The sequence below is a fragment of the Scyliorhinus torazame genome, chromosome 15, assembly GCF_047496885.1.
Source record: "Scyliorhinus torazame isolate Kashiwa2021f chromosome 15, sScyTor2.1, whole genome shotgun sequence".
Taxonomy (NCBI): Eukaryota; Metazoa; Chordata; class Chondrichthyes; order Carcharhiniformes; family Scyliorhinidae; genus Scyliorhinus; species Scyliorhinus torazame.
The window spans coordinates 203,363,807-203,391,149 of NC_092721.1; the positions used below are offsets into that span (position 1 = coordinate 203,363,807).

Sequence of the window (27,343 nt, forward strand, 5' to 3'; positions counted from 1 at the left end):
GAAGGGGAGGTCGTGTCTCACTAACTTGATAGAGTTTTTCGAGGAGGTCACTAAGATGATTGATGCAGGTAGGGCAGTAGATGTTGTCTATATGGACTTCAGTAAGGCCTTTGACAAGGTCCCTCATGGTAGACTAGTACAAAAGGTGAAGTCACACGGGATCAGGGGTGAACTGGCAAGGTGGATACAGAACTGGCTAGGCCATAGAAGGCAGAGGGTAGCAATGGAGGGATGCTTTTCTAATTGAAGGGCTGTGACCAGTGGTGTTCCACAGGGATCAGTGCTGGGACCTTTGCTCTTTGTAGTATATATAAATGATTTGGAGGAAAATGTAACTGGTCTGATTAGTAAGTTTGCAGACGACACAAAGGTTGGTGGAATTGCGGATAGCGATGAGGACTGTCTGAGGATACAGCAGGATTTAGATTGTCTGGAGACTTGGGCGGAGAGATGGCAGATGGAGTTTAATCCGGACAAATGTGAGGTAATGCATTTTGGAAGGTCTAATGCAGGCAGGGAATATACAGTGAATGGTAGAACCCTCAAGAGTATTGAAAGTCAAAGAGATCTAGGAGTACAGGTCCACAGGTCACTGAAAGGGGCAACACAGGTGGAGAAGGTAGTCAAGAAGGCATACGGCATGCTTGCCTTCATTGGCCGGGGCATTGAGTATAAGAATTGGCAAGTCATGTTGCAGCTGTATAGAACCTTAGTTAGGCCACACTTGGAGTATAGTGTTCAATTCTGGTCGCCACACTACCAGAAGGATGTGGAGGCTTTAGAGAGGGTGCAGAAGAGATTTACCAGAATGTTGCCTGGTATGGAGGGCATAAGCTATGAGGAGCGATTGAATAAACTCGGTTTGTTCTCACTGGAACGAAGGAGGTTGAGGGGCGACCTGATAGAGGTATACAAAATTATGAGGGGCATAGACAGAGTGGATAGTCAGAGGCTTTTCCCCAGGGTAGAGGGGTCAATTACTAGGGGGCATAGGTTTAAGGTGAGAGGGGCAAGGTTTAGAGTAGATGTACGAGGCAAGTTTTTTACGCAGAGGGTAGTGGGTGCCTGGAACTCACTACCGGAGGAGGTAGTGGAAGCAGGGAGATAGGGACATTCAAGGGGCATCTTGACAAATATATGAATAGGATGGGAATAGAAGGATACGGACCCAGGAAGTGCAGAAGATTGTAGTTTAGTCGGGCAGTATGGTCGGCACGGGCTTGGAGGGCCGAAGGGCCTGTTCCTGTGCTGTACATTTCTTTGTTCTTTGTTCTTTGTAAGACTGTCATTAATAAATCCAATTCGTGGGCAGCACGGTGGCGCAGTGGTTAGCACTGCTGCTTCACGGCGCCGAGGTCCCGGGTTCGATCCCGGCTCTGGGTCACTGTCCGTGTGGAGTTTGCACATTCTCCCCGTGTTTGCGTGGGTTTCGCCCCCACAACCTAAAGATGAACAGGGTAGGTGGATTGGCCACGCTAAATTGCCCCTTAATTGGATAAAATGAATTGGGTACTCTAAATTAATAAAGAAAAAAAATAATGAATCCAATTGGGAATTCGGGAGAAATGTCTTTACCTAGAGAGTGGTTGGAATGTGGGACTGTCGCCAGGAATAGTGAGCAGGAGGCTCCTGTGGAGTTTAAATACCGGCAAGGAGCAGTTGAGTTGAATGGCCTGTCACTGAGCTGCATGTCACATTATGGACCTTCATTCCATTGATCTGAGATGGATTTAACCTGAGGTGAAAATATCAGTATCCAAAACCCATTCCATCTCCTCTTGTCCACACATGTCTCAACATCTGTGGCAGAAATTAAACTTCTTCTGTTCAACACACAAGAAAGGAAAGATGAATGTGAGGAACTTACTTGGCCATAGCGGGCAGGGCAGTCTTCCACTAGTTGACTATCTTCCAGTCAGAATAACACATGACTGGGGCTGACATAACATGACATCACAAATAGGAACATCACAACAAGGCCCCAATGCAACACCTCATCAATTCACCCTCCTTAACCCAATGCCTGGCAGGACACAGATGGTAGTTTGCTTTCTTGGTTCCAATTCGGAGACTCCAGAGTTCTCAGGACCGTCCAGTTTTTACTTGGACTTCCTCCGACTTTTTCCCGAAACAACGTTTCGGAGCCGTGAGAAATGATGTCAAAGGTTTGGCCGGACGGGCTTGGGAGAGAGGCAAGGCCGTCCCACCTCTTCATCTCCAGAAACGCCCGTCGGAGAGAGGTGCCGGCGAAGTCAGAAAACGGCGTGAAACCCTTTCCGTACAGGACGGGTGGGAAAAGAGTGGATTGGAAGGCCAGTAGATTCTCTCTGAGGATTTTGCTCAAGTTAAAGGATTTGAGCACTTTGTGTAGATTTCCAGTTAAAGGTTTCACGGGTCCCAGGACCAGGAATTGGCTGTCTGTTCAGTTACCCCATCAAGCCTAGGGACTGTGAAATCTTGCTGGATGAGTTTGGAAGTGCCCAAGACCAGGAATGAACTGCAGGATGGGCTGACTCTGGGTAATCCAGACAGACTCATTATACCTTCAGAGGACAAAGGGACAAAAGGGGGGCTTTAGAATTTATATCTCTTCCTCATTCAATTAGTCCATGACTTATTTTTTTCCAAACAGCAGCTACACCCATGTTTTTGTTCTATATTATTTTTTATTCATCCACGGAATGTGTGTGTCACGCCGTGGGCAGCATTTACTATGCAGCCCTAATTGCCCTCGGACTGAGTGTTTCAACTCAGTGAATTAATCAGCCATTTAAGAGTCAGCCACATGGGTGGGGGACTGCCGTCACATGAAGGCCAGACCAGGTAAAGCTGGCAGGTCTCCTTCCGCAAAGGACTTTTCATTCCAGATTTTTCTTGAATTCAAGTTTTACCATCTGCCCCGGTGGGACTCGAAGCCAGCTCCCCAGAGCATGGCTCTGGAATATTATCCAGTGACAATACGGCTGCACCACCGACTCCCTTTCGTGTTCCTCACCCAAGAAAAATCTGGTGATGCGAGCTGTGTTTCTCCGCTTCTTGAAGGGGCCGATTAGGAAACGGACTGACAAACAGCTGTATTCGCCGATCACCCCTGTATTCATCGACACACATTGACTTCAGGCTGGCTTGTTTGGCAGGAGGTCAGACGGAGGGGAGATGAGGGAGATGATTTCTTATTGTGGAATGAGATACGTTGCCTGTGGGTGCCATGGAAGTAGATTCAGTACTAACTTTCAAAAGGGGATTGGAGAAGTAATATTATTTTAATCATTTTTATGGGATGTGGGTGTCGCTGGCTAGGCCAGCATTTATTACTCATCTCTAATTGCCCTTGAGGAGGTGGTGGTGAGCTACCTTCTTGATCCGCTGCAGTCCATGTGGTGTAAGTACACCCACAGTGCTGTTAGAGAGGGAGTTCCAGGATGTTGTCCCAGCGACAGCGAAGGAACGGCGACATATTTCCAAGTCGGGGTGGTGAGTGACTTGGAGCAGAACCTCCAGGTGGTGGGGTCCCCAGGTATCTGCTGCTCTTGACCATCTAGATGGTAGTGGTCGTGGATTGGGAAGGTGCTGTTGAAGGAAACTCAGTGAGTTACTACAGTGCATCTTGTAGAAAGTACACACGGCTGCCACTGTGCGTCAGTGGTGGAGGGTTTGAATGTGGAATGGGGAGCAATCAAGCGGGGCTGCTTTGTCCTGGATGATGTTGAGCTGCTTGTGTTGTTGGAGATGCACTCATCCAGGCAAGTGGAGAGTATTCCATCACACTCCTGACTTGTGCCTTGTAGATGGGGGACACGCTTTGGGGAGTCTGTAGGTGAGTTACTTGTGGTAGTCTGTGTACAGGTATTATGGTACCTGGTAATGCTAGAACACCATTGGTAGATATTGTATGCTTCCTATTGGTCAAGCTGTATGGTAGCTCCACCCTGCTAGGTGGGGTATAAGAGCCCGTGCCGCCCCAGCAGCCTTCATTCTGTACCTGAACTGCTGGGGGAAACATCTAGCTTATTAAAGCTTTCAGTTGGACTACAACCTCGCTTTAGTGGTCCTTGATCGTGCATCAATTTAATAAGCTAGCTTTAAAAGGATGGAGCTCCGAATCAAGCTGGAGTGTCTGCAACTCAGCCCCCACGCGGCGAACTCAGCGGCAACCTTCAAGCACTGGCTGGCGTGTTTTAAAGGATATCTCGGAACGGCCGAAAACACGCCCACAGGAGAACAGAAAATGCAAGTCCTGCACTCGAGGGTGAGCCCGGAAATTTACACCCTCATCGAGGATGCGGACGACTTCGATGCAGCAATAGAGCTGCTAAAAGGACATTATATCCGCCCAGTAAACCAGGTCTACGCCCGACATCTGCTGGCAACGAGGTGACAAATCCCTGGGGAATCGCTGGAAGAATTCTACCGTACACTCCTGGTGTTGGGGAGAAACTGCAGCTGCCCGCAAGTTTCGGCGAGCGACCACACAGAACTCTTGATCCAGGACGCTTTCGTGGCAGGTATGCTGTCCTATCAGATCCGCCAGCGATTGCTGGAAAAAGACACCCCAGGCCTCAAGGAGGCACGGGCCCTTGGCGGCTCCCTGGACCTGGCCTCCAGAAACGCCCACGCTTACATTCCCGACCACACGGCAGCCCCCTGGGCAGCGTGGAACCCCTCCGCAGCCGACCCCGAGACATCCCCCATCCCCCCACAGGCCTGCGCTGCAAGGCGGCCTGGCAACCCCGGGGGGCCCCGCTGCTACTTTTGCGGTTAGGCCAAGCACCCCTGCCAGCGCTGCCCGGCCCGCGCTTCCACCTGCAACGGATGCGGTAAAAAAGGCCATTTCGTGGTGGTATGCCAGGCCTGTGCGGTCGCCGCGGTCTCCAGTGGCAAATGCGGACCGCCACCACAAACCTCTCCACGGTCCTCGTGAGGCCAGCGGGCGCTGCCATCTTCCTCCTCCAGGGCCACGTACGACCCCCAGGTGCCGCCATCTTGTCCCACGGACGCCACGTTCGATGGATGGGCGCCGCCATTTTGTGCACCCCCAGCCATGTGCGACCAATGGGAGCCGCCATCTTGGATGGACTCCCAGGACCCCAGCTCGGCTGACCGTACACTGCCCAAAGAGAACACTCAACTGCTGAGATTAGCCTCGGTGACTGTGGATCAGTCCCGGCCTCGAACACTCTCAACTGCTACAACAACAGTACAAATCAACGGGCACCTGACGTCCTGCTTAATCGACTCTGGGAGCACGGAGAGCTTCACACACCCCGACACGGTAAGGCGCTGTTCTCTCCTCGTCCACCCCGTTAATCAAAAAATCTCCCTGGCCTCCGGTTCACACTCAGTAGAGATAAAGAGGTTTTGTGTAGCAAACCTCACAGTCCAGGGAAGGGAGTTTAAAAATTACCGGCTCTACGTTCTTCCCCACCTCTGCGGGGCCACACTCCTAGGTTTAGACTTCCAGTGTAATCTCCAAAGTCTAACTTTCAAATTCGGCGGCCCTATACCCCCCTCACTGTCTGCGGCCTCGCGACCCTCAAGGTCGATCCGCCCTCCCTGTTTGCGAACCTCACCCCGGATTGCAAACCCGTCTCCACCAGGAGCGGACGGTACAGTGCCCAGGACCGGATCTTTATTAGGGCAGAGGTCCAAAGGCTACTGAGGGAAGGAGTCATTGAAGCTAGCAACAGTCCCTGGAGAGCTCAAGTAGTGGTGGTAAAGACCGGGGAGAAGCATAGGATGGTCATCGACTACAGTCAGACCATCAACAGGTTTACGCAGCTGGACGCGTACCCTCTCCCCCGCATATCCAACCTGGTAAACAGGATCGCGCATTACAAGGTCTTCTCCACGGTGCATCTTAAGTCCGCCTACCACCAGCTCCCCATCCGCACTAGTGACAGCAAATACACTGCCTTCGAGGCAGATGGGCGGCTCTATCACTTCTTACGGGTTCCCTTCGGTGTCACCAACGGGGTCTCGGTCTTCCAGCGCGAGATGGACCGAATGGTTGACCTGTACAGTTTACGGGCAACATTCCCGTATCTTGATAATGTCACCATCTGCGGTCACGACCAGCAGGACCACGACACCAACCTCCGAAAATTCCTCCAGACCGCAAAGATCCTTAACCTGACATACAACAAGGATAAATGCGTGTTTAGCACCGACCGCCTTGCCATCCTCGGCTACATAGTGCGAAATGGAGTTATAGGCCCCGACCCTGAACGCATGCGCCCCCTTGTGGAGTTCCCCCTCCCTCACTGCTCCAAGGCCCTGAAATGCTGCTTAGGGTTTTTTAGCTACTACGCTCAGTGGGTCCCCAACTACGCGGACAAGGCCCGTCCCCTGATCCAATCCACAGTTTTTCCCGTCAATAGAGGCTCGCCAGGCCTTCAGCCGCATCAAAACGGACATTGCAAAGGCCACGATGCGCGCCATCGATGAGTCCCTCCCCTTCCAGGTCGAGAGCGACGCGTATGACGTAGCTCTGGCGGCCACTCTCAACCAAGCGGGCAGACCCGTGGCCTTCTTCTCACATACCCTCCATGCTTCCGAAATCTGCGACTCCTCAGTCGAAAAGGAGGCCCAGGCCATAGTAGAAGCTGTGCGACATTGGAGGCATTACCTGGCCGGCTGGAGATTCAGTCTCCTCACTGACCAACGGTCGGTTGCTTTCATGTTTGATAATGCACAGCGGGGCAAGACAAAAAACGACAAGTTCTTACGGTGGAGGATCGAACTCTCCACCTACAACTACGAGATCTTGTACCGTCCGGGGAAGCTAAATGAGCCTCTTGATGCCCTGTCCCGCAGCACTTGTGCCACCGCACAAGTGGACCGCCTCCGAGCCCTCCACGAGGACCTCTGCCACCCGGGGGTCACTCGCTTTTTCCACTTTATCAAGACCCGCAACCTGCCCTACTCCATCGAGGAGGTCAGGACAGCCAACAGGGACTGCCAATTCTGCGCGGAGTGCAAATCACACTTCTACCGGCCAGGGAAAGCGCACCTGATAAACGCCATGGACTTCAAAGGCCCCCTCCCCTCCACCGACCGCAACACGTACTTCCTGAACGTGATTGACGAGTACTCCCGGTTCCCATTCGCCATCCCCTGCCCCGACATGACCGCAACCACCGTCATCAAGGCCCTCCATAGCATCTTTGCACTGTTCGGGTTCCCCGCTTACATACACAGTGATACGGGGTCCTCCTTTATGAGCGACGAACTGCGTCAATTCCTGCTCAGCAAGGGCATCGCCTCGAGCAGAACAACCAGTTACAACCCGCGGGGTAACGGACAGGTAGAGAGGGAGAACGGAACTGTCTGGAAGACCGTCCTACTGGCCCTACGGTCCAGGAACCTCCCAGTCTCCCGCTGGCAGGAAGTCCTCCCGGATGCCCTCCACTCCATCTGGACACTGCTTTGTACGACCACCAATCAGACACCTCACAAACGTCTCCTTGTCTTCCCCAGGAGGTCCTCCTCTAGGACCTCGCTCCCGACCTGGCTGGCAGCTCTTGGACCCATCCTGCTCCGAAAACACATGCGGGCGCACAAGTCGGACCCGTTGGTCGAGAGGATCCATCTTCTCCATGCTAACCCCCAGTACGCCTACGTGGTGTACCCCGACGGCCGACAAGATACGGTCTCCCTACGAGACCTGCCACCCGCCGGATCCCCACGCACACCCCAGCCACCAGTCCCACCCTCCCTTCCACCAGTGCACCTTATAGGAGGATCGGTCCTTCCGCTGGCCCGGTCTAGGCCCCCCCACCCACCGACGCACCCCGCAGAAGCTCCCTTCCCAGGTCAACCGTTTTCCCCACCAGTGCCATCTAGGGCTGTCGAAGCTGCCACAGTGATCGAGGCCACGCCCCCGGAGTCACAGACGCCCGAGCCTCCACCGGAGTCACCACCGAAGCTTCGACATCACAGAGGCCGACCAGGGCCCCCGATCGACTGATTGCTTCATTTTAAAGTGTATAGCTAATTATGAATCATAAATTGTAAATAGTTAATAAGAACATAAGAACATAAGAACTAGGAGCAGGGGTAGGCCATCTGGCCCCTCGAGCCTGCTCCACCATTCAATGAGATCATGGCTGATCTTTGGTGGACTCAGCTCCACTTTCCGGCCCGAACACCATAACCCTTTAATCCCTTTATTCTTCAAAAAACTATCCATCTTTATCTTAAAAACATTTAATGAAGGAGCCTCTACTGCTTCACTGGGCAAGGAATTCCATAGATTCACAACCCTTTGGGTGAAGAAGTTCCTCCTAAACTCAGTCCTAAATCTACTTCCCCTTACTTTGATGCCATGCCCCCTAGTTCTGCTTTCACCCGCCAGTGGAAACAACCTGCCCGCATCTATCCTGTCTATTCCCTTCATAATCTTATATGTTTCTATAAGATCCCCCCTCATCCTTCTAAATTCCAATGAGTACAGTCCCAGTCTTCTCAACCTCTCCTCGTAATCCAACCCCTTCAGCTCTGAGATTAACCTAGTGAATCTCCTCTGCACACCCTCCAGTGCCAGTACATCCTTTCTCAAGTAAGGAGACCAAAACTGAACACAATACTCCAGGTGTGGCCTCACTAACACCTTACACAATTGCAGCAGAACCTCCCTAGTCTTAAACTCCATCCCTCTAGCAATGAAGGACACAATTCCATTTGCCTTCTTAATCACCCGTTGCACCTGTAAACCAACTTTTTGCGACTCATGCACTAGCACACCCAGGTCTCTCTGCACAGCAGCATGTTTTAATATTTTATCATTTAAATAATACTCCCTTTTGCTGTTATTCCTACCAAAATGGATAACCTCACATTTGTCAACATTGTATTCCATCTGCCAAACCCTAGCCCATTCACTTAGCCTATCGAAATCCCTCTGCAGACTTCCAGTATCCTCTGCACTTTTTGCTTTACCACTTATCTTAGCGTCATCTGCAAACTTGGACACATTGCCCTTGGTCCCCAACTCCAAATCATCTATGTAAATTGTGAACAGTTGTGGGCCCAACACTGATCCCTGAAGGACACCACTAGCTACTGATTGCCAACCAGAGAAACACCCATTAATCCCCACTCTTTGCTTTCTATTAATTAACCAATCCTCTATCCATGCTACTACTTTCCCCTTAATGCCATGCATCTTTATCTTATGCAGCAACCTTTTGTGTGGCACCTTGTCAAAGGCTTTCTGGAAATCCAGATATACCACATCCATTGGCTCCCCGTTATCTACCGCACTGTTAATGTCCTCAAAAAATTCCACTGAATTAGTTCGGCACGACCTGCCCTTTATGAACCCATGCTGCGTCTGCCCAATGGGACAATTTCCATCCAGATGCCTCGCTATTTCATCCTTGATGATAGATTCCAGCATCTTCCCTACTACCGAAGTTAAGCTCACTGGCCTATAATTACCCGCTTTTTGCCTACCTCCTTTTTTAAACAGTGGCGTCACGTTTGCTAATTTCCAATCCGCCGGGACCACCCCAGAGTCTAGTGAATTTTGGTAAATTATCACTAATGCATTTGCAATTGCCCTAGCCATCTCTTTTAGCACTCTGGGATGCATTCCATCAGGTCCAGGAGACTTGTCTGCCTTTAGCCCCATTAGCTTGCCCATCACTACCTCCTTGGTGATAACAATCCTCTCAAGGTCCTCACCTGTCATAGCCTCATTTCCATCAGTCACTGGCATGTTATTTGTGTCTTCCACTGTGAAGACCGACCCAAAAAACCTGTTCAGTTCCTCAGCCATTTCCTCATCTCCCATTATTAAATCTCCCTTCTCATCCTCTAAAGGACCAATATTTACCTTAGCCACTCTTTTTTGTTTTATATATTTGTAGAAACGTTTACTATCTGTTTTTATATTCTGAGCAAGTTTACTCTCATAATCTATCTTACTCTTCTTTATAGCTTTTTTAGTAGCTTTCTGTTGCCCCCTAAAGATTTCCCAGTCCTCTAGTCTCCCACTGAACTTTGCTACTTTGTATGTTTTTCCCTTCAATTTGATACTCTCCCTTATTTCCTTAGATATCCATGGTCGATTTTCCCTCTTTTTACCGTCCTTCCTTTTTGTTGGTATAAACCTTTGCTGAGCGCTGTGAAAAATCACTTGGAAGGTTCTCCACTGTTCCTCAACTGTTTCACCAGAAAGTCGTTGCTCCCAGTCTACCTTAGCTAGTTCTTCTCTCATCCCATTGTAATCTCCTTTGTTTAAGCACAAAACACTAGTGTTTGAATTTACCTTCTCACCCTCCATCTGTATTTTAAATTCCACCATATTGTGATAGCTCCTTCCGACAGGATCCCTAACTAGGAGATCCTGAATCAATCCTGTCTCATTACACAGGACCAGATCTAGGACCGCTTGTTCCCTTGTAGGTTCCATTGCATACTGTTCTAGGAAACTATCGTGGATACATTCTATAAACTCCTCCTCAAGGCTGCCTTGACCGACCTGGTTAAACCAATTGACATGTAGATTAAAATCCCCCATGATGACTGCTGTACCATTTCTACAGGCATCAGTTATTTCTTTGTTTATTGCCTGCCCCACCATAATGTTACTATTTGGTGGCTTAGTGGCCTATAGATTACTCCTATCAGTGACTTTTTCGCCTTACTATTCCTGATTTCCACCCAAATGGATTCAACCTTATCCTCCATAGCACCGATGTCATCTCTTACTGTTGCCCGGATGTCATCCTTAAATAACAGAGCTACACCACCTCCCTTACCATCCACTCTGTCCTTCCGAATAGTTTGATACGCTCGGATATTTAACTCCCAGTCGTGACCATCCTTTAACCATGTTTCAGTAATGGCCACTAAATCATAGTCATTCACGATGATTTGCGCCATCAACTCATTTACCTTATTCCGAATACTATGAGCATTCAGGTAAAGTACACTTATGTTGGCCTTTTTACCTCTGTTCTGAATCTTAAGACCTCGATCAGTAACCTCTCCTAAGTTATATTTCCTCTTAACCTTTCTCCTAATTTTCCTTGTTGTTGAACCCATATCTTCATGTAACAACCTGCTTACCATTAATGTTTTCACTTCCCGTTTTATTCCTCTTAGTATTCCTGGTCCTATTCCTGGTCCTCAGTCACTGTACCTTGTACTGTCGCCCTTTTTGATTTTTGACTGTGGCTTCTCTGCCTTACACTTTCTCCCTTACTGCCTTTTGTTTCTGTCCCTGTTTTACTACCTTCCAACATCCTGCATCGGTTCCCATCCCCCTGCCACATTAGTTTAAACTCTCTCCAACAGCGCGAGCAAACACCCCCCCAGGACATTGGTTCCAGTCCTGCCCAGGTGCAGACCGTCCGGTTTGTACTGGTCCCACCTCCCTAGAACCGGTTCCAATGCCCCAGGAATTTGAATCCCTCCCTCTTGCACCATCTCTCGAGCCACGCATTCATCCTCTCTATCCTGCCATTCCTACACTGACTAGCTCGTGGCACTGGTAGCAATCCTGAGATTACTACCTTTGAGGTCCTACTTTTTAGTTTAACTCCTAACTCCCTAAATTCAGCTTGTAGGACCTCGTCCCATTTTTTACCTATATCGTTGGTGCCTATGTGCACCATTGGTAGATATTGTATGCGTCCTATTGGTCAAGCTGTATGGTAGCTCTGCCCTGCTAGGCGGGGTATAAGAGCCCGTGCCCCCCCAGCAGCCTTCATTCTGTACCTGAGCTGCTGGGGGAAACATCTAGCTTATTAAAGCCTTCAGTTGGACTACAACCTCGCTTTAGTGGTCATTGATCGTGCATTATTACTCCCACAGAATTCCTAGACTCTGACCTGCTCTTATAGCCACAATATTATATTATATAATTTTTATTGTCAGTAGGCTTAGATTGCATTGATGTTACAGTGGAAATCCCCGAGTCGCCACATTCCGGCGCCTGTTCGGTACACAGAGGGAGATTTCAGAATGTCCAGATTACCTGACAGCACGTCTTTCGGGACTTGTGGGAGGAAACCGGAGCACCCGGAGGAAACCCACGCACACACGGGGAGAACGTGCAGACTCCACACAGACAGTCACCCAAGCCGGGAATCAAACCTGGGACCCTGGCGCTGAGAAGCCACAGTGCTAACCACTGTGCTACCGTGCACCCATATATTTATATGGCTGGTCCAGTTCAGTGAAAATTAAGAAGTCAAAAACCTGAAAGAACTCAAAAGAAATGATGTCACAGATTAGTAACAAATTAAAAAATATTTAGAGTATCCAATTCTTTTTTTTCCGATTAAGGGGCAATTTAGCGTGGCCAATCCATCTACCCTGCACATCTTTGGGCTCTGGGGGTGAGACCCACACAGTCACGGGAAACAGATTAGTCAAAAATTAATCTTTAAAAAGCTGGACAATAATAACAATTCCGCATCCAACACTTTACGTTATCAGTCCTGGGAGTGTTTGATGGGGACAGTGTAGAGGGAGCTTTACTCTGTATCTAACCCGTGCTGTACCTGCCCTGGGAGTGTTTGATGTGGACAGTGTAGGGGGAGCTTTACTCTGTATCTAACCCCGTGCTGTACCTGTCCTGGGAGAGTTTGATGGGGACAGTGCAGAGGGAGCTATACTCTGTATCTAACCCCGTGCTGTACCTGTCCTGGGAGTGTTTGATGGGGACAGTGTAGATGGAGCTTTACTCTGTATCTAACCCCATGTTGTACCTGTCCTGGGAGTGTTTGATGGGGACAGTGTAGAGGGAGCTTTACTCTGTATCTAACCCCGTGCTGTACCTGTCCTGGGAGTGTTTGATGGGGACAGTGTATAGGGAGCTTTACTCTGTATCTAACCCCGTGCAGTACCTGTCCTTGGAGTGTTTGATGGGGACAGTGTAGAGGGAGCTTTACTCTGTATCTAACCCCGTGCAGTACCTGTCCTGGGGGTGTTTGATGGGGACAGTGTAGGGGGAGCTTTACTCTATATCTAACCCCGTGCAGTACCTGTCCTGGGGGTGTTTGATGGGGACAGTGTAGGGGGATCTTTACTCTGTATCTAACCCTGTGCAGTACCTGTCCTGGGGGTGTTTGATGGGGACAGTGAGAGGGAGCTTTACTCTGTATCTAACCCCGTGCAGTACCTGTCCTGGGGGTGTTTGATGGGGACAGTGTATAGGGAGCTTTACTCTGTATCTAACCCCGTGCAGTACCTGTCCTTGGAGTGTTTGATGGGGACAGTGTAGAGGGAGCTTTACTCTGTATCTAACCCCGTGCAGTACCTGTCCTGGGGGTGTTTGATGGGGACAGTGTAGGGGGAGCTTTACTCTATATCTAACCCCGTGCAGTACCTGTCCTGGGGGTGTTTGATGGGGACAGTGTAGGGGGATCTTTACTCTGTATCTAACCCTGTGCAGTACCTGTCCTGGGGGTGTTTGATGGGGACAGTGAGAGGGAGCTTTACTCTGTATCTAACCCCGTGCAGTACCTGTCCTGGGGGTGTTTGATGGGGACAGTGTAGAGGGAGCTTTACTCTGTATCTAACCCGTGCTGTACCTGCCCTGGGAGTGTTTGATGGGGACAGTGTAGAGGGAGCTTTACTCTGTATCTAGCCCCGTGCTGTACCTGTCCTGGGAGTGTTTGATGGGGACACTGTAGAGGGAGCTTTACTCTGTATCTAGCCCCGTGCTGTACCTGTCGTGGGAGTGTTTGATGGGGACAGTGTAGAGGGAGCTTTACTCTGTATCTAACGCCGTGCTGTACCTGTCCTGGGAGTGTTTGATGGGGACAGTGTCAATGGAGCTTTACTCTGTATCCAACCCCGTGCTGTACCTGTCCTGGGAGTGCTTGATGGGGACAGTGTAGAGGGAGCTTTACTCTGTATCTAACCCTGTGCTGTACCTGTCCAGGGAGTGTTTGATGGGGACAGTGTCGAGGGAGCTTTATTCTCTACCTAACCTGGTGCTGTACCTGTCCTGGGAGTGTTTGAAGGGGACAGTGTAGAGGGAGCTTTATTCTGTATCAAACCATGTGCTGTACCTGTCCTGGGAGTGTTTGATGGGGACAGTGTAGTGGGAGCTTTACTCTGTATCTAACCCCGTGCTGTACCTGTCCTGGGTGTGTTTGATGGGGACAGTGTTGAGGGAGCTTTACGCTATATCTAACCCTGTGCTGTACCTGTCCTGGGAGTGCTTGATGGGGACAGTGTAGAGGGAGCTTTACTCTGTATCTAAGCACGTGCTGTACCTGTCCTGGGCGTGTTTGATGGGGACAGTGTAGAGGGAGCTTTACTCTATATCTAACCCCCTGCTGTACCTGTCCTGGGAGTGTTTGATGGGGACAATGTCGAGGGAGCTTTACTCTGTATCTAACCCGGTGCTGTACCTGTCCTGGGAGTGTTTGATGGGGACAGTGTAGAGGGAGCTTTACTCTGTATCTAATCCCGTGCTGTACCTGTCCTGGGAGTGTTAGATGGGGACAGTGTCGCGGGAGCTTTACTCTGTATCTAACCAGGTGCTGTACCTGTCCTGGGAGGGTTTGATGGGGACAGTGTAGAGGGAGCTTTTCTTTGTATCTAACCCGGTGCTGTACCTGTCCTGGGAGTGTTTGATGGGGACAGTGTCAAGGGAGCTTTACTCTGTATCTAACCAGGTGCTGTACCTGTCCTGGGTTTGATGGGGACAGTATCGAGGGAGCTTTACTCTATATCTAACCTGGTGCTGTACCTGTCCTGGGAGTGCTTGATGGGGACAGTGTAGAGGGAGCTTTACTCTATATCTAACCCCGTACTGTACCTGTCCTGGGAGTGCTTGATGGGGACACTGTAGAGGGAGCTTTACTCTGTATCTAACATCGTGCTGTACCTGTCCTGGGAGTGCTTGATGGGTATAGTGTAGAGGGAGCTTTACTCTGTATTTAACCATGCGCTGTACCTGTCCTGGGAGTGCTTGATGGGGACAGTGTAGAGGCAGCTTTACTCTGCATCTGACCCCGTGCTGTACCTGTCCTGGGAGTGCTTGATGGGGACAGTGTAGAGGGAGCTTTACTCTGTATCTAACCCCGTGCTGTACCTGTCCTGGGAGTGTTTGATGGGACAGTGTAGAGGGAGCTTTACTCTGTATCTAACCCCGTGCTGTAACTGTCCTGGGAGCGTTTGATGGGGACAGTGTAGAGGGAGCTTTACTCTGTATCTAACCCCGTGCTGTACCTGTCCTGGGATTGTTTGATGGGGACAGTGTACAGGGAGCTTTACTCTGTATCTAACCCCGTGCTGTACCTGTCCTGGGAGTGTTTGATGGGGACAGTGTAGAGGGAGCTTTACTCTGTATCTAACCCCGTGCTGTATCTGTCCTGGGAGTGTGTGATGGGGACAGTGTAGAGGAAGCTTTACTCTGTATCTAACCCCATGCTGTACCCAGCCTGGGAGTGTTTGATGGGGACAGTGTAGAGGGAGCTTTACTCTGTCTCTAACCCCATGCTGTACCTGTCCTGGGAGTGTTTGATGCTGGAAAGCATCCTCCCCCTCTATGGTAACTCCAGTCAAACTGATCAACAAACAATTCACAAAGGAATAAGTTGTTCTTCATTACAGTTACATCCCAGATAAGTGAAACTGCTGGAAAGGTTCAGCAGTCCGGGAGTGTCTGTGGACAGAGAATCAGAGTTAACTTTACAAATCCATGTGACTGTTCTTCCGAGCTGCGGATGATGGTGCTGTGGTGAACGTTTTGCATTAACCATTCACCATGTATCTAACTGTATCACGCTGTTGCCCATGTGGGCTCCACCTATGGACCATTGTAAGGTATTACCTGTAATGTATCATGTTGGTGCCTTGTGAGCTCCGCCCCTGGCTCCACCCCTTGAGGGGCGGTATAAAGAGCAGTAGCCCTGTAGGTGGCTCTCACTAGCAGACCAGTCGCAGGCAGGCACTGTTCTAGTTGATTAAAGCCACAGTTTACTTCTACTCCTTGTTTCGTGTGAATTGATGGTCACATCAGGTGTTGATAGGGCCAAACTGGTAAAATCACCCAATGAGCCAATGGGCGAATGAAGGTCCGTGCTCAGGGAAACCCAACCTCAGAACAAGTGTCAGATGGCCCAGTGGGGGAGGGGGCCGGTGCGTTGGGACCAAATCATGGATTTTCACAGTAGCGTCATTGCAATGTTAATGTCAGCCTACGTGAGGCACTAATAAAGATTATTATTATTGCAAACGGGGTCAAGATGGAGGAGAAAGGTCACAGTCTAACCTGTTGAACTCAATGTTGTGTCCTGGGGGGCTGTACCCTGCCGAATTGGAAGGTGAGATTCTGCTCCTCCAGGTTTTGCCGCGCCTCACTGGAGGCTTGCAGCAGGCCGAGGTCAGACTTGTGGCCATGAGAGCAAGATGCTGAGTTAAAATAGCATGTAACAGGATGATTAGGGGTCGTGCTTGCGGGCTAAGTGAAGGTGTTCGCACAACGGTCATCCAGTCCACGTTTAGTCTTCTTCGTGTAGAGGAGGCCACATTGGCAGCAGCAAATGCAACAAGCCAGACTGAGGGAGATACCAGTGCAGCACACCCTCACCTGGTGGCAGTGTTTGGGCCCTTGGCCAGCGGGCAGGGAGGAGGTAACAGGACAGGTGTTGCACCTTCTGCGATTGCATGGGAATGTGCTGGGGGAAAGGGGCTGAAGCACTCGGGATGAGGGGTGTGAGGAGGTGTAGCCGAGGGAGCTGTGGGAATGTGTGGGTTTATAATGAATATTGAGGGCGGGATTCTCCGAGCCAGCGCCGGGTCAGAGAATCGGCGGGGGCGCGGGAAGTTCCCGCCACGCCGCTCTGACGCCGGGCCGCCAATCCTCTGCCGACCGGAGAATTGGTGGCAATCACGCTGGCCGCAGTGCCGGTCAGGGGGCTGCTGAAATAGGCCCCGGCGGTGACTCTCCGCGGGCGACGGGCCGAACTCCCGCCGAGTCCCGTCGGTGTGGTTCCAAACTGGGACCACCCAGCGGGACCTCAGACCCGCGGCCGCGGTGAATGTCCTGGTGGGGGTGGGGGGGGCATAAGCAGACTCCGGGGGGGGGGGGCCTCCACGGGGTCCAGGCTCCCGATCAGGGGCTTCCGAACGGCCGGCAGGCGGCCGCAATCTGGAGGGGGCCTACCTCCTTCCACGCGGCCAGCTGTAAGGTCCCCGACATGTTGCTCCGCGCCACCGTGGAGACGGCAATCACACGCATGAGCCAGCGCGGAGACGGCAACCACATGCATGAGCCAGCGCGGAGACGGCAATCAGACGCATGTGCCAGCGCGGAGACGGCAACCACACGCATGAGGCAGCACGGAGACGGCAATCACACGCATGTGCCAGCGCGGAGATGGCAATCACACGCATGTGCCAGCGCGGAGACGGCAATCACACGCATGAGCCAGCGCGGAGACGGCAACCACACGCATGAGCCAGCGCGGAGACGGCAACCACACGCATGAGCCAGCGCGGAGACGGCAACCACACGCATGTGCCAGCGCGGAGACGGCAATCACACGCATGTGCCAGCGCGGAGACGGCAATCACACGCATGAGCCAGCGCGGAGACGGCAACCACACGCATGAGCCAGTGCGGAGACGGCAACCACGCGCATGAGCCAGCGCGGAGACGGCAACCACACGCATGTGCCAGCGCGGAGACGGCAATCACACGCATGTGCCAGCGCGGAGACGGCAATCAGACGCATGTGCCAGCGCGGAGACGGCAATCACACGCATGTGCCAGTGCGGAGACGGCAATCACACGCATGTGCCAGCGTGGAGACGGCAAACACACGCATGTGCCAGCGCGGAGACGGCAATCAGACGCATGTGCCAGCGCGGAGACGGCAATCACACGCATGTGCCAGTGCGGAGACGGCAATCACACGCATGTGCCAGCGCGGAGACGGCAACCACACGCATGAGCCAGTGCGGAGACGGCAACCACGCGCATGAGCCAGCGCGGAGACGGCAACCACACGCATGTGCCAGCGCGGAGACGGCAATCACACGCATGTGCCAGCGCGGAGACGGCAATCAGACGCATGTGCCAACGCGGAGACGGCAATCACACGCATGTGCCAGTGCGGAGACGGCAATCACACGCATGTGCCAGCGCGGAGACGGCAACCACACGCATGTGCCAGCGCGGAGACGGCAATCACACGCATGTGCCAGCGCGGAGACGGCAATCACACGCATGAGCCAGCGCGGAGACGGCAACCACACGCATGAGCCAGCGCGGAGACGGCAACCACACGCATGAGCCAGCGCGGAGACGGCAACCACACGCATGTGCCAGCGCGGAGACGGCAATCACACGCATGTGCCAGCGCGGAGACGGCAATCACGTGCATGAGCCAGCGCGGAGACGGCAACCGCGCGCATGAGCCAGCGCGGAGACGGCAACCACACGCATGTGCCAGCGCGGAGACGGCAATCACACGCATGTGCCAGCGCGGAGACGGCAATCACGTGCATGAGCCAGCGCGGAGACGGCAACCACGCGCATGTGCCAGCGCGGAGACGGCAACCGCACGCATGTGCCAGTGCGGAGACAGCAACCACGCGCATGTGCCAGTGCGGAGACGGCAATCACACGCATGTGCCAGCCATATGGGGCCGCCTTTTGGCGCCATAGCAGTGCTCAGTACTCCGGTGCCATGCTCGCCCCCTAAAAACCGCTGACTTGCTGGGCCAGGAGGCCGGTAAACATCACTCTGTTGTTTACGCTGGCGTCAACACTTGGCCGGGATTTCGGAGAATCCCCGCCTGGTGGTCAGTCTATCACCAGAAATCCGAGACAGAGGGATCATGGAATGGAAGTGTCGGAGATGGAACACGTGAATGTGGGAGAGGGGTGGAAATTGGAAGCAAAGTGATCCGTTTTTCCAGGCCCATACAAGAGCACGAAGCGTCACCAATACAGTCGTCGATGCAACAGAAAGTGTTGTGGGAGCGGGCCTGAGAAGGACTGGAACACGGACTATTCCACATGACCCACTAAAGGGCCCGTGCGAGTACTCAGGGCCACACCTTTTATTTACAGGAAGTGAGACAAGTTAAAGAAAAAGTTGTTGAGTTACAGAACAAGTTCAGCCAGGCGGAGGGGAGGGTGGTGGACAGGGATTGGCCAGTTCTTTGCGCAAGGAGGAAGAGGAGATCCCTCAGACTGTCCTGGTGGGGGGGGGGGGGGGGGGGGGGTAGCGGGCTTGAGCGTCCACAGTGAAGAGGAGGCAGTTAGGGCCAGGAAACTGGAAATTGTTAATGTGATACAGCGGATCAGAAGAATGCCGGATGTGGGTGGGAAGAGGCTGGACAAGGAGAGAGAGGATGGAGTCCTGTTTGTGGATTCTGGGAAGGAGATAGAAGCAGGCTGTCCGGGATTGGGGGCCTGTGAGGTTGGGAACAGTGGACGGAGGGTCACCAGAGGTGATGAGGTCAGTGACAGTCCTGGCAACAAAGACTTGATGTTTGGTAATGGGGTTATGGTCCAGGGGTAGGAGGAGGAGGAAGTGTCTGAGAGTTGGCGCTCAGCCTCTGCGAGGTAGAGGTCAGTCGCCAGACAATAAGAGCAACACCCTTGTCGGCAGGTTTGATAACCAAATCAGGGTTGGACCTTAGAGAACGGAGAGCAGCCGGTTCAGAGGGGCACAGGCGATCAAGAGCAGGTAGGGGGCCAGAGGGTGGGGTCCAGGTGGAGAGAGAACACTGGAAGCGGGCGAAGTGAGCATGATAATCTTTATCTTTGTTGTCACAAGTCGGCTTACATTACTGTGATTGAAGTTACTGTGAAAATCCCCTAGTCGCCAAACTCTGGCGCCTGTTCGGGTACACAGAGGGAGAATTCAGAATGTCCAATTCACCTAACAAGCACGTCGTTCGGGACGTGTGGGAGGAACCCGGAGCACCCGGAGGAAACCCACGCAAGACACGGGGAGAACGTGCAGACTCCGCACAGTGACCCAAGCCGGGAATCGAACCTGGGACGACGGAGCTGTGAAGCAACGGTGCTAACCACTGTGCTGCCCCCTGGAGATGGAGGCGAAGGAAGAAGAGTTCAGCGTTGTGTCGAGCTCTGGAGAGGTGTCAGAATGGACCCAGAACGTTAACTTTGTTGATCTCGAGGGCAGCACGGTGGCGCAGTGGGTTAGCCCTGCTGCCTCACGGCGCCGAGGTCCCAGGTTCGATCCCGGCTCTGGTTCACTGTCCGTGTGGAGTTTGCACATTCTCCCCGTGTCTACGTGGGTTTCGCCCCCACCACCCAAAGATGTGCAGGCTCGGTGGATTGGCCACGCTAAGTTGCCCCTTAATTGGAAAAAGAAATTGGGTACTCTAAATTTATTCTTTAAAACTTTGTTGATCTCCACAGAAGCTGCCAGATCCGCTCACTCTTTCCAGCATTGTCTGTTTTTCTTTCAGATTTCCAGCAGCTGCAGTATTTTGCTTTAATATCTCAGCTGTTTGTTGGGGGGAGACAAAAGCTTCCATGTCTGATATGCCAAAAACCACTCGCTGGAGGTTGAAGCCCTTCAATAAAAATCAATAGGACCACTGAACCGCACATTACAGGCATGGAGATGGGCTGGCTGTCCTCTGCACTAAACCTATCATCTGAGACCTGAAGTTAGATATCATTTCGAACATTCTGGCACAATCATTGGTCCAACAAGACAGAAAGAAGAAAATAAATCATCCGAATCACACAATTAGTGCAGGAATTTTAAACAGGAATATGTCTGGTTGGAGGACAATATGTTCTGAAACATGAACACAGCCAATCCAGCCAGAATATTTGACCCAATACAATGAGCATCTTTAGACATTCTGGGAAATCACTTCCTGAATGGTCTGTTGACACCTCGAGGGGACGTTCCATTAGGTTAAATAAAACACAAATGATCTCTTTCATTTGATTCTAAGTGGGAGGCAGAGGACCCTTCATTCGTTTCATGTCTGCAGTCTGGTGACTTGTTAAATCACTTTCCTTTTTAAAACCGCTTGGCCTCATTGACAACGCGCTTGCAAATTCAGAAGGGGGCACTTACATGTTCTTGCCAAAATCCGGTTCGGTGTCCCGGCAGAGCAGGGAGTGCCTGAGTGTTTGCCCCATCCTCCACCGCAGCTGCTCATGCTGTCTGCTGCTAGAGAGCCTACAATCTGACCAGGAGCCACCCTCTCTCTCTCTCTGTGTCTCTCACGCTCTCCGAATCCCCTTTATTTCCTGTGTTGGGCAGACACACACTTTGGTAGTGCGCTACACACACACAGAGTTAAAAGCACGTCAGTCGCTCTTTCAGCCTCTCTCCATCTCCCAGCGCCAGTGATGAAGACAGCAGCCCCCCACCCTCCCCCGAGTGCTCCAATCCAAACTCCTAATCAATTCATATCGCATTTACTGACAGGCCAGAAATGCCCTGCAGCTCACAGTGGATTGGCGTGAGACACACATTCCACAGATTGGCAGCATTTTCTCCCGCACGAACATTTCAGCATTCTAGTATTCACCCAGGTGTTAGCAATAATTGTCTTCTTTTTCTGATCATTGATCGCACTTTTTCTCAAAGGTACTGTCAGTTGTTGGGGTCTCACTCCCATTGGCTCAGTTGCAACACAGCAAATGTCAGAAAAGCTCTTCAAAATCCCACTCCAGATACTGAGAACAAACATCCAGCTGGCGAGACCCAGTTTAATAAGGTTTTGGGGTCAAAAATAAGCAAAAAGTACACATTTATTTTACAACAAGTAGAACCTCACTGGGTACTCTCTTTCTCACTCTCCCTGACTCTCCCTCTCTCACTGTCTCTCTGACTCTCTCTCTCTCACTCTCTCTCTGACTCTCTTTCTCACTCTCCCTGACTCTCCCTCTCTCACTGTCTCTCTCGCTCTGTCTCTCTCTCCCTGACTCTCCCTCTCTCACTCTCTCTTTCTCACTCTCTCCCTCTCCCTGACTCTCCCTCTCTCACTGTCTCTCTTTCTCTGTCTCTCTCACTCTCTCTCCCTCTCTCACTGTCTCTCTCACTCTCTCTCCCTGACTCTCTCTCTCACTCTCTCACTCTCCCTCTCCCTGACTCTCCCTCTCTCACTGTCTCTCTCACTCACTCTCTCTCTGTCTCTCTCACTCTCTCTGACTCCCCCTCTCTCTCACTCTCTCACTGTCTCTCTCTCTCACTCTCTCTCTTTCTCACTCTCTCCCTCTCCCTGACTCTCCCTCCCTCACTGTCTCTCACTCACTCTCTCTCTGTCTCTCTCACTCTCTCTGACTCTCCCTCTCTCTCACTCTCTCCCTCTCCCTCTCTCACTGTCTCTCTCTCTCACTCTCTCTCTTTCTCCCTCTCTCCCTCTCCCTGACTCTCCCTCTCTCACTGTCTCTCTCACTCTATCTGACTCCCTCGCTCTCTCTCACTCTGTCTCTCTCTGTCTCTCTCTCACTCTCTCTGACTCTCTCTCGCTCTCACTCTCTCTCTGTCTGTCTCTCTCTGACTCTCTCTCTGTCTCTGTCTCTCTCACTCTCTCTCTGACTCTCTCTCTCTCACTCTCTCTCTGACTCTCTCTCCCTGACTCTCCCTCTCTCTCTGTCTCTCTCGCTCTCCCACTCTCTGTCTCTGTCTCTCTCTGTCTCTCTCTCACTCTCTCTGACTCTCTCTCGCTCTCACTCTCTCTCTGTCTGTCTCTCTCTGACTCTCTCTCTGTCTCTGTCTCTGACTCTCTCTCTGACTCTCTCTCCCTCACTCTCTCACCCTCACTCTCTCAGTCTCTCTCACTCACTCTCTGACTCTCTCTCTGACTCTCTCTCTCCCTCACTCTCTCACCCTCACTCTCTCTCTCACTCTCTCAGTCTCTCTCACTCTCTCTCTCTCTCTCTGACTCTCCCTCACTCGCTCTCTCACTCTCTCTCTCTCTCTCCCTCACTCTCTCTCCCTCACTCTCTCTCTGACACTCTCTCACCCTCACTCTCTCTCTCTCACTCTTCAAGTCTCTCTCACTCTCTCTCTCACTCTCTCTCTGACTCTCTCTCACTCTCTCTCTATCCCTCTCTCCCTCACTCTCTCTCTCTCACTCTCTCTGTCTCTCTCCCTCACACTCTCACTCTCTCTCTCTGACTCTCTCTCTGACTCTCTCACTCTCTCTGTCTCTCTCCCTCACACTCTCACTCTCTCTCTCTTGTCATGATATCTGTGGTGTTGGGTGTTCTAACACACAGAAGAGCCAACACAGTTGCATATGGTACAACACTTGTTTATTTAAACTTGCTATTTACAACTTGGTCTTTGCACTCTGCACGTGGGGGGCTCCCTGCTTGTGGTGTTTCAACAGCTCTTTCATGCTTCCTTCTCCCCAGACCTACTGACCTCCAGGTGTCGTGCCCGTGCTTTTTATGTGGTTGGTGTTCTTGTCTGTGATTGGTTGTGGTGTTGTGTACTCTGATTTGCCTGTTAGTGTGTCCATCATGATGTGTGTGTTTGAATATCATGACATCCCCCCTTTTTACAAAGATATGTGCCTACGTGGTAATAAATATGATCGTGACGTGAGTGCATCTAAGAGTGTGTGCGTGCCGTGTGCAGCATGTGTCTATGACGGAACTATGTACATGGGGCGATGTCGAGTGCGTCACATGAATCCAGTTGTACCATAACATAACAGAAATGCGAACGAGAGAAGAAGAAAAAAAATTTTGAACAGTTGTCCAGTCAGACGACATCTGGAACGATAAACAACAACAGGTTATCATGTAAAATTGTCCAACTTATTAAACATATGAACTGTATTATAAGTCCATTCTAATGGGTTTGCGACGAATTCGGGTTGACCGCCTTAAGGGTGGATCAAGAACCACCGGCTGCTGTGCAGGCATGGCCATGGGTGGCGATGGAAAGGGCGTGATGTGCGGCAGCTCCACAAAGTCATCCTCGGAAGCCTGTTGAGGATCTGGCGTGTTGTGTGGCTGTGAACGTGGAAGTCGGCGAAGGGCGCGCCGATTGCGGCGACGCACGGAACCATCCGGCATGCGAACCAGGAACGAGCGGGGAGCCACTTGTCGGAGGACTTCGGCCGGTGCTGACCAGCCACCATACGGTTGATGGACGCGTACTTTGTCTCCGGAGGACAGGGGGGGCAGGTCCGTCGCTCGTGTGTCGTACCGACCTTTCTGGCGATCACGCTGCAGTTGCATGTCCCGAAGAACCGCCTCATGGTCTGTTGTCGGTGCCAGGACGGAAGGTACCGTCGTCCTGAGGGAGCGACCCATTAGTAGCTGCGCTGGCGAGAGGCCCGTGGATAACGGGGCCGATCGATAGGCCAGCAAGGCAAGGTTAAAGTCCGATCCGGCATCAGCCGCCTTGCACAGGAGCCGCTTTGCGATGTGGACACCCTTTTCAGCCTTCCCGTTCGATTGTGGATGCAGAGGGCTGGATGTCACATGAGTGAAACCATATGCTGCGGCAAAGGACGACCATTCACGGCTGGCAAAACAAGGTCCATTGTCTGACATGACAGTCCTTGGAATGCCATGGCGAGCAAACGTTTCCTTGCAGGCCCCAATGACTGCGGACGACGTCAGATCATGGAGAGGCATGACTTCCGGGTAGTTTGAGAAGTAGTCTATAATAACAATGTAATCTCTGCCGAGCGCGTGAAATAGGTCAACACCCACCTTCGCCCAGGGGGACGTCACCATCTCGTGTGGTAGAAGTGTTTCCGGAGGTTGCGCCGGCTGAAACCTCTGACAGGTTGTGCAGTTGAGCACCATGTTGGCTATGTCTTCATTAATACCCGGCCAATATACCGCCGCCCGGGCCCTTCGTCTGCATTTTTCGACACCCAAGTGGCCTTCGTGTAGTTGACGAAGAATCATCTGGCGCACACTGTGTGGAATGACGATCCTATGCGATTTCATAAGGACCCCGTCTATATTGGTGAGATCATCTCGCACATTGTAAAACTGGGGGCACTGCCCTTTTAGCCACCCTTCCGTCATGTGGCGCATCACTCGCTGCAGCAGAGGGTCAGTCGCCGTCTCTGCGCGTATGTGGGCCAGACAAGGATCATCAGCTGGCATATTTGCTGCTGTCAGAGTCACGTGTGCCTCAATTTGACGCACGAACCCCTCCGCATCTGGTGGTGTGCTCACTGCTCGGGAAAGAGTGTCCGCCACTATGAGTTCCTTCCCCGGAGTGTAGATCAGTTCAAAATCGTACCTCCTGAGTTTGAGTAAGATGCGCTGGAGGCGAGGAGTCATGTCGTTCAGGTCTTTGTTAATGATGTTGACCAGGGGGCGGTGGTCAGTTTCGACCGTGAATCGTGGCAGGCCATACACATAGTCGTGGAACTTGTCCAGTCCAGTTAACAAGCCCAGGCATTCTTTTTCGATTTGCGCGTAGCGCTGTTCGGTAGGGGTCATGGCTCGTGAGGCATACGCAACCGGGGCCCATGATGACGTGCTGTCTTTTTGCAGGAGTACCGCTCCAATACCAGATTGGCTGGCGTCTGTTGAGATCTTTGTAGGGCGAGTCGCGTCAAAGAAGGCCAGCACTGGTGCCGTGACCAGTTTGTGCTTGAGCTCCTCCCATTCCTGCTGGTGCGACTGGTGCCAGTTGAATTCCGTCGATTTTTTTACGAGATGGCGCATGTTTGTTGTATGAGAAGCCAGGTTGGGAATGAACTTCCCAAGGAAGTTGACCATGCCCAGGAATCTTAAGACAGCCTTCTTGTCAGCCGGTCGTGGCATGGCTGTGATGGCGCTAACCTTGTCTGCATCGGGACGGACCCCGGACCTTGAGATGTGGTCCCCGAGGAATTTCAGCTCCGTCTGGCCGAAAGCACACTTCGCACGGTTGAGACGCAGGCCATTTTGCCGTATGCGGGTGAAGACACGTCGAAGACGATGCATGTGTTCCTGCGGAGTGGTGGACCAAATGATGATATCGTCCACATATACACGTACCCCTTCGATGCCTTCCATCATCTGCTCCATAATGCGGTGGAATACTTCAGATGCCGAAATGATGCCGAATGGCATCCGGTTGTAGCAGAATCTGCCAAAAGGGGTGTTGAATGTGCATAGTCTTCGGCTGGCCGGGTCCAGTTGGATCTGCCAGAATCCTTTGGACGCATCCAATTTAGTGAATATGTTGGCTCGCGCCATCTCGCTGGTGAGGTCTTCTCGTTTTGGGATGGGATAGTGTTCCCGCATGATGTTGTTGTTCAGATCTTTTGGATCTATACATATACGGAGCTCGCCAGAGGGCTTCTTTACACAGACCATGGAGCTGACCCATGGCGTGGGCTCCGTGACCTTGGATAGGACCCCTTGGTCCTGAAGAATCTGCAGTTGTGCCTTGAGGCGGTCTTTGAGAGGCGCAGGAACCCTGCGAGGTGCGTGAACGACAGGGATGGCGTCCGGTCTGAGTCGAATCTTGTACGTGTGTGGCAATGTCCCCATGCCTTCAAAAACCTCCTGGTTGTGAGCGAGGAGGGAATGGAGATTCGCGTGGAACTCAGCATCCGGGAAGTCGGATATCTCATCTGGAGAGAGAGACATGATGCGCTGTACCAGGTGAAGGACCTTACACGCTTGTGCGCCCAGTAACGAGTCCTTTGATGAGCCCACAACTTCGAAGGGGAGTGTGGCCGTGTACCTCTTGTGAGTCACCTGTAGCTGGCAAGATCCTACGGACGGGATAACGTTCCCGTTATAGTCAACCATCTTAAGCCGGGATGGTGTGATGAGTGGTTTGACCTTCATGGCCTGGACTGCAGAGTAAGCAATCAGGTTGGCGGATGCGCCGGTGTCCAGACGGAAGGCGACGCGCGATCGGTTGACCGTCAGGGTGGCACACCACTCATCGTCTGGATTGATGGCATTGACCTTATTGACATCAATGACGGCAACTCTGAAGTCATCCTGGTCATCTGCATCACTTAACTGGAAGTCTTGATGCGTGGGCTGGACGGTCCTGACTCGTGTGCGAGGTTGTCGAGGATGCGCCGGATCCATGGGTTGAGCCGCACGACAGCGGGCTGCGTAGTGGCCTATCATGGCACATCTGTTGCACTGTTGGTATTTTGCAGGACATTGCCCTTTTAAGTGTAGACCTCCACACTTGCTGCACGTCATGACGTCACGGCGTTCGTTGCGCCACTGCGCATGCGCAGTGCGATCTTGCGGTGGGCGCGCCTGCGCAGTGCGTCCCTCGTTGTGGCCGTTATTCTTGGCGCGCACCTGCGCGGGAGACCGCGAAAAGCGCGGGAAGCGGCCGCTGTCGTCCGGGCCGTGGGGCGGGAAGAAATCGACGGCCTGGATGCGTTCAACGTCGTGGGCGGCCTGGCTTGCCGATTCGAC

The 27,343-nt window shown here is 52.1% G+C and overlaps 1 protein-coding gene across 4 annotated transcripts in view; it reads right to left on the reverse strand.

Annotated features, from left to right (window-relative positions):
- Positions 1–27,343, reverse strand: part of pde2a (phosphodiesterase 2A) — a 698,440-nt gene that overhangs the window by 630,516 nt on the left and 40,581 nt on the right. Inside the window, exon 1 of one of the 4 annotated variants that reach the window (XM_072477456.1) lies at positions 21,048–21,235. The exons of 2 other annotated variants lie outside the window; for them this stretch is intronic. In XM_072477456.1, the coding sequence (XP_072333557.1) occupies positions 21,048–21,112 (65 nt within the window). In that variant the 5' untranslated portion in view covers positions 21,113–21,235. Of the gene's footprint in view, positions 1–21,047; positions 21,236–27,343 lie in introns of those variants that run through there. One more of the 4 variants, XM_072477465.1, reaches the window with a different exon arrangement.